We start from the raw sequence: 7,251 nt of genomic DNA, 5'->3' as shown, positions 1-7,251 counted from the left end.
AAGATGATGCAATATTTGAGTTGTTGTAACACTATAAAAATCATCAACTAAAAATAATGAATTTAGTTATTACGACAAATAGGGTAATAATTTTTTATTCAAATGTTTATTATTTATTTGCATTCGTAATAATTTATTCAAATGTTTATTATTTATTTGGTAAATTTTTATGAATTTTTGAGTAATTTAAAAATGCATTTCGAAATAAATAAAAAAAACCCTCCCTAACCCTAACGCCCACTAGAGGTCCATCTACCTAACACTAGCAGCCGCGCTCCCTGCTTCTCTCCCAGCCGCCGCCGACTCTATCTCTCCCTTCCCTCTCACCACCTCCTCGTCATCCTCAGCGTGCACGCTGCGCGTGGCCGTAGTGGGGGGTGGCCCCGCGGCGCGTCGGCTGCCGAGGCGCTGGCCTCGCCGAGGGCCCGGATGCAGGTGCTCTCCCCTACCAACCTCGTCGCTGACTTCTCCCGCGCGCTACCGCCCGGGGCACCCATCCCCATGCTCCGCCGTGAGGTGCTCCACTCCTTCCTCCGCCGTCGAGGCTGAGCTCGTCCAGGGCCTCATCACCTCCGCCGTGAGGTGCTCCACTCCTTCGTCGTCAAGCTCTCGCCCCAGGGGTGCGCTAGTGCCAGATGCGGCGAGCCAGCAGATCAAGGAAACCGCCCGTGGCCGCCCCAGGGGTTTAGGTCTCCTCACGGCGACGGGAGAGCGCGAGCCAATGTGGAGCGATTAATTGGTCGCTGCTGCCAATTGTTCTGCGTGCGGCTTGATAATTTATTTCCTCTAGACTGTAGAAGTTTCACTTCCTCTTGAATTTTAGGCCCAGGATAAACAAAAGCTTTCCTTTTCACTGCAAACAAGTACTCCTAACCATTGGAATTGACAACATGTAAGCTGTAGACAAAGCCCAACCTAACCCACGACTCTGCTTTTTGCTTCGTGCTGCGTTACATCTTGCACTGGCTGCTGCTGGTGACAAGCAAGAACAACCAAAGGTATTTTTAGTTTATCACTGTCCATCAGTTGAAACTAAAAATGCCCTGACCTGCCTCAAATGCTTAACTTTATAACTGATAAAGTTTCCAATCACAAGATTTACTTAATTTATACTATTATCTTCTGTTGCAGTATTGATTATAAATGTTGCAAACTTGCAAGTACCAACGACTCTTTTCAATTAAAATGCTGATTCTATTTTCCATTTCTACTATTTGTATTGTATATTATTTATTGGATAGAGATTAGCCGCGAATTCCATGCGGAGGCCAGAGCACCTGTAATGATTCTGGGGCAGTTTTTTTGCGCGCAGTAAAGAAGTCTACATAATTGCCAAGAATCATCTTCATCCATGGGGATCCGGTAAAGCAGCAGCCCCTTGGCTGGGTAACCTACTGTGAAGCATCAGGTCAGCAGTGAAGGAGATCTGAGTTCGAAGCAAATTTGCCGCGAATTCTCTCCGGAAATCATTCGAGTGGCTGGATTTTGAAGCGCAGCCATGGGATCGGAGGATTTTGTCTGTAAAATGATGTGATTCGGCGGGTGAGAGACTGGTTCTTCCGGGTCCATTGTAGCAGCAGTCCTTTTTTTTATCTCCTTAGTTTTGTTGGAGTTCTTCCGGGTGAGAGACTGGTTCTTCCGGGCCCAGCGGCGGGTGAGAGACTGGTTCTTCCGGGTCCATTGAAGCGCAGCCATGGGATCGGAGGATTATGTGAACCACTGCTTTCTAGTGACACTGATGTTTATATGTAGCTCTTCAAATGTCTGTCCAGGATGCAAACATGTCCAGTGACACTGATATGAGTAAGGTGTTTGAAGACAGAACGTTTGTGTCATCTATCCTTAATTCGGTATGTATTATTCTTAAACTAATGGCATACAGGTACATTTTAGCTGCAGCTTCAATAATTTATTGGCCCTTTTATGTGTAAAATAACAGCTTCCTGGTGTTGATCCCAATGATCCATCTATTAAAGATTTGCTGGCATCATTGCACAGCCAGGGAGAGGTATGTTCTTTTTTGGGTTCCAGTGAAGGTCTCTGTATTGTGATGCAATGAAATTCATGTTGCCTCTAGACTATAGCATTGTTCAGCTTCACCTTGACTAAATAAGAATAAATATATTATCTATCACCAAATCTTCATGCAAATACACAGTTAGTATATGCAAGTAATGGCTATGCACACCTAAAAAAACCATTGCAAGATTTAATAATTGTGGTGCATGTATGCAAATACACGAATCTTGACTAGTCTAGTAATGCATGTATGTGGAAATATGAAGGTTTCTTTATTTCTCTTCTTAAACAGGAAGAGAAGAAGGAAGACAAGTTAGACAAAACAGAAGACGAGAAGAACTGCTTCAAGCTGGAGTGATGTCGCTGTGGTGCTTTTGTGACTGATCATCTCTGGAGCTTTTGTGAATGATCTAGCTAGCTATCTGTAATTGATCTAGTTGTGAATGATATTATAATTGTGATACTTTTGTGAATATATAATTGTGGTGCTTTTGTGTTTATGTGATGGATCTATGACTGTGGTATACTGATTAATTGTGTATGTCTTTATGATTCGTGTATAAAAATCTGTGATTTGTGGTGCTTAATTAAATGTATATTTTTATTAATAACAACTGTAAAAAGGGCGACTTTCTGTTGGTTGCTAAATGTATAGTATGACGACTTACTGTTGGTTGCTAAATCTATAGTACAGCAACCTACGGTTGGTCGCTAAATATATAATATTAGCAACAGACGGTCGGTCGCTAAAAAGATGTCGGTCGCTAAAGCTTTTAGCGACGGCACTTACAGCGACCATCCTTATGGGTCGCTAAAAGTTTTTAGCGACCAACCGTAGGTCACTGAAGGCCGTTTTAGCAACCAACCGTAGGTCGCTGTAAGTGAATCGTCGTGTAGTGTCCCTAAACCGTAACGCCCAAACCCTAAACATCAAACCCTAAACCCTATATACCGAATGCTTATACCTATGGATTTTTTACCATTAAATGGTCTCCACTAAAAACCCAAGAATGTGATTTGTGTCCAACCCATATTAAAATGTAAACCAAGTAATACTAAAATCCAAAGATCATAAAGATTTAAGGGCAAACAATAGTAAAATTGTAGAGATAGTACTATTTATCCAAACATTAATAAATGTATAAAGACAGAAAAATTTGCCCAAAGCCTTAATCTTTAACCCTATGCACTAAACGCTGAACCCCAAACCTTGAACTCGAAACCCTAAACGCCAAACCCTAAACCCTATGTATCGAAGGATAACTCATATGGCTTTTTGACCATTATGGTCTCCACTAAAGAACCAAGATTGTGATTTGTGTCCAACGTAAACATCAAACCCTAAACCCTATGTATCGAATGCTTACACCTATGGATTTTTTACCATTAAATGGTTTCCACCAAAAACCCAAGAATGAGATTTGTGTCCAACCAATATTAAAATATAAACCAAGTAATAGTAAAATACAAAGACCATAAACAAAATAAGTGTAAACCATAGTAAAATTTTAGAGATAGTACAATTTATCCAAACCTTAATAAATGTCTAGAGACAGAAAAAAATTGGCCAAACCATAAATCCTGAACCCTAAACACTCAAAGCCAAACCCTTAACTCGAAACTCTAAGCCCCAAACCCCAAACCCTAAACCCTTTGTATCGAAGGATAACTCATAAGGCTTTTTGACAATTATGGTCTCCACTAAAGAACCAAGATTGTGATTTGTGTCCAAACACTAAACACTTAATCATAACCCTCAACCCTAAACACTAAACACCAGACCCAAAACACTTAACCCTAAACCCTAACGCCAACCCTAAACATTATAACCTTGACCCTATGTATCGAATGCTTACACCTATGCATTTTTTAACATTAAATGGTTTCCACAAAAAACCCAAGAATGCGAATTGTGTCCAACCAATATTAAAATGTAATCCAAGTAATAGTAAAATACAAAGATCATAAAAAATTAAGTGCAAACCATTGTAAAATTTTAGAGATAGTACAATGTATCCAAACCTTAATAAATGTCTAGAGACAAAAAAAATTTGCCCATACACTAAACACTAAACACTAAAACACAAACCCTTAACTCGAAACTCTAAACCCCAAACCCTAAACCCTGTGTATCGAAGGATAACTCGTATGGCTTTTTGACCATTATGGTTTCCACTAAAGAACCAAGATTGTGATTTGTGTCCAACCTATAGTAAAATTTAACCAAAAGAGTAGCAAAATCTAGAAATCGAAAAATTTTAGGCCGAACCATAGTAAGATTGAAGAGATAGTACAATTTTATCTAGGCCATAATAAATGTCTAGAGATAGATAAAATTTTCCCAAACCCTAAACACTTAACCATAACCCTCAACCCTAAACACTAAACACTGGACCCCGAACCATTATAGGATTGAAGAGATAGTACAATTTATCTAGGCCATATTAAATGGCTCGAGTTAGATAAAATTTGCCCAAACCCTAAATACTTAACCATAACCCTCAACCCTAAACACTAAACACCAGACCCCAAACACTTAACCCTAAACCGTAACACCCAACCTAAACATCAAACCCTAAACCCTATCTATCGAATGCTTACACCTATGGATTTTTGACCATTAAATGGTTTCCACCAAAAACCCAAGAATGTGATTTGTGTCCAACCAATATTAAAATATAAAACAAGTAATAGAAAAATACAGAGACCATAAACAAACTAAGTGCAAACCATAGTAAAATTTTAGAGATAGAAACAATTTGCCCAAACCTTAATAAATGTCTAGTGATAGAAACAATTTGCCCAAACCATAAATCCTGAACCCTAAACACTGAATGCCAAACCCTTAACTCGAAACTCTAAACCCCAAACCACAAACTCTAAACCCCATGTATCGAACGATAACTCATATGGCTTTCTGACCATTATGGTCTCCACTAAAGAACCAAGATTGTGAATTGTGTCCAACATATAGCAAAATTAACCAAAAGAGTAGCAAAATCTAGAAATCGAAAAAATTTAGGCCGAACCATAGTAGGATTGAAGAGATAGTACAATTTTATCTAGGCCATAATAAATGTGTAGAGATAGATAAAATTTTCCTAAACCCTAAAGACTTAACCATAACCCTAAACACTAAACATCGGACCCCAAACCCAAAACCCTAAACCGTAATGCCAAAACCCTAAACATCAAACCCTAAACCCTATGTACCGAATACTTACACCTATGGATTTTTTACCATTAAATGGGCTCCACTAAAAACCCAAGAATGTGATTGTGTCCAAACCCAAACCCAAGTATTAATAAATGTATAAAGATAGAAAAATTTGCCCAAACCCTAAATCCTTAAACCTAAGCAATAAACGCTGAACCCCAAACCCTTAACTCGAAACTCTAAACGCTAAACCCTAAACCCTATGTATCGAAGGATAACTCCAATGGCTATTTGACCATTATGGTCTCCATTAAAGAACCAAAATTGTGATTTGTGTCCAACCTATAGTAAAATTTAACCAAAAGAGTAGCAAAATCTAGAAAACAAAAAATTTTAGGCCGAACCATAGTAGGATTGAAGAGATAGTACAATTTAATTGAATGCTTACACCTATGGATTTTTTACCATTAAATGGTTTCCATGTGTCCAACCAATATTAAAATATAAACCAAGTAATAGAAAAATACAGAGATCATAAACAAACTAAGTGCAAACCAAAGTAAAATTTTAGAGATAGTACAATTTATCCAAACCTTAATAAAATTCTAGAGACAGAAAAAATTTGCCCACACCATAAATCCTGAACCCTAAATAGTGAAAGCCAAACCCTTAACTCGAAACTCTAAACCCCAAACCCTAAACCCTATGTATCCAAGGATAACTCATATGGAGTTTTGACCATTATGGTCTCCACTAAAGAACCAAGATTGTTATTTGTGTCCAACCTATAGCAAAATTTAAGCAAAAGAGTAGCAAAATCTAGAAATCGAAAAATTTTAGGATGAACCATATTAGAATTGAAGAGATAGTACAATTTTATCTACGCCATAATAAATGTCTAGTGATAGATAAAATTTTCCCGAACCCTAAAGAGTTAACCATAACCCTCAACCCTAAACACTAAACACCGGACCCCAAACCGAAAACCCTAAACCGTAACGCCCAAACCCTAAACATCAAACCCTAAAACCTCCGAATGCTTACACCTATGGATTTTTTACCATTAAATGGTCTCCACTAAAAACCCAAGAATGTGATTTGTGTCCAACCCATATTAAAATGGAAACCAAGTAATACTAAAATCCAAAGATCATAAAGAATTAAGGGCAAATCATAGTAAAATTCTAGAGATCGAAAAATGTATAAAGACAGAAAAAATTGCCCAAACCCTAAATCCTTAACCCTAAGGACAAAACACTGAACCCCAAACCCCTAACTCAAAACTCTAAACGCCAAACCCTAAACCCTATGTATCGAAGGATAACTCCTATGGCTTTTTGACCATTATGGTCTCTACAAAAGACCCAAGATTGTGATTTATGTCCAACCTATAGTAAAATTTAACCAAAAGAGTAGCAAAATCTAGAAATCGAAAAATTTTAGGCTGAACCATTGTAGGATTGTAGAGATATTGCAATTTATCCAGGCCACATCATATGGCTAGAGATAGATAAAATTTGCCCAACCCCTAAACACTTAACCATAACCCTCAACCCTAAACAATAAACACCAGACCCCAAACACTTAACCCTAAACCCTAACACCAAACCCTAATGATCATAACCTAAACCATGTGTATCGAATGCTTACACCATTGGATTTTTACCATTAAATGGTTTCCACCAAAAACCCAAGAATGCGATTTGTGTCCAACCAATATTAAAATGTAATCCAAGTAATAGTAAAATACAAAGATCATAAAAAATTAAGTGCAAACCATGGTAAATTATAGAGATTGTACAATTTATCCAAACCTTAATAAATGTCTAGAGACAATGTTTGCCCAAACCCCAAATCCTGAACCCTAAACACTGAAACCCAAACCCTTAACTCGAAACTCTAAACCCTAAACCCTATGTATCGAAGGATAACTCATATGGCTATTTGACCATTATGATCTCCACTAAAGAACCAAGATTGTGATTTGTGTCCAACCTATAGCAAAATTTAACCAAAAGAGTAGCAAAATCTAGAAATCGAAAATTTTTAGGCAAAACCATAGTAGGATTGAAGAG

General features: G+C 38.0%; 1 protein-coding gene across 8 annotated transcripts; it reads left to right on the top strand.

Moving 5' to 3' along the window:
• Positions 1-217: 217 nt before the first annotated feature.
• LOC118476932 (26S proteasome non-ATPase regulatory subunit 4 homolog) lies at positions 218-2,519 on the top strand. Of its 8 annotated transcripts, none has more exons than XR_004857789.1 (5): positions 248-998; positions 1,313-1,542; positions 1,753-1,850; positions 1,940-2,008; positions 2,312-2,455. XR_004857789.1 is itself a non-coding variant. In XM_035967307.1 (5 exons), exons 3-5 carry the CDS (start codon positions 1,761-1,763, stop codon positions 2,375-2,377), a joined length of 225 nt encoding a protein of 74 aa, XP_035823200.1. In that variant the 5' UTR covers positions 248-435; positions 1,313-1,542; positions 1,753-1,760; the 3' UTR covers positions 2,378-2,455. The 8 variants fall into 8 exon arrangements, 7 of the variants coding, with proteins under 7 accessions (XP_035823199.1, XP_035823197.1, XP_035823200.1 ...); XM_035967307.1 differs by having other exon boundaries at positions 248-435; XM_035967306.1 differs by lacking the exon at positions 1,313-1,542 and having other exon boundaries at positions 218-998.
• Positions 2,520-7,251: the final 4,732 nt, after the last annotated feature.

The sequence above is a fragment of the Zea mays genome, chromosome 4 (assembly GCF_902167145.1).
Source record: "Zea mays cultivar B73 chromosome 4, Zm-B73-REFERENCE-NAM-5.0, whole genome shotgun sequence".
Classification (NCBI taxonomy): domain Eukaryota; kingdom Viridiplantae; phylum Streptophyta; class Magnoliopsida; order Poales; family Poaceae; genus Zea; species Zea mays.
The sequence above is the reverse complement of the archived record's forward strand: the minus strand, read 5'-3'. Positions and strand labels throughout refer to the sequence as shown.

Excerpts from the sequence above, each read along its gene's own strand:
- LOC118476932 (XM_035967304.1), top strand. The coding sequence starts at position 1,761 with ATGTCTGTCCAGGATGCAAACATGTCCAGTGACACTGATATGAGTAAG. Across the intron at positions 1,851-1,939 it reads TGTCATCTATCCTTAATTCG|CTTCCTGGTGTTGATCCCAA; the intron begins GTATGTATTATT and ends GTAAAATAACAG. Across the intron at positions 2,009-2,311 it reads CATTGCACAGCCAGGGAGAG|GAAGAGAAGAAGGAAGACAA; the intron begins GTATGTTCTTTT and ends CTTCTTAAACAG.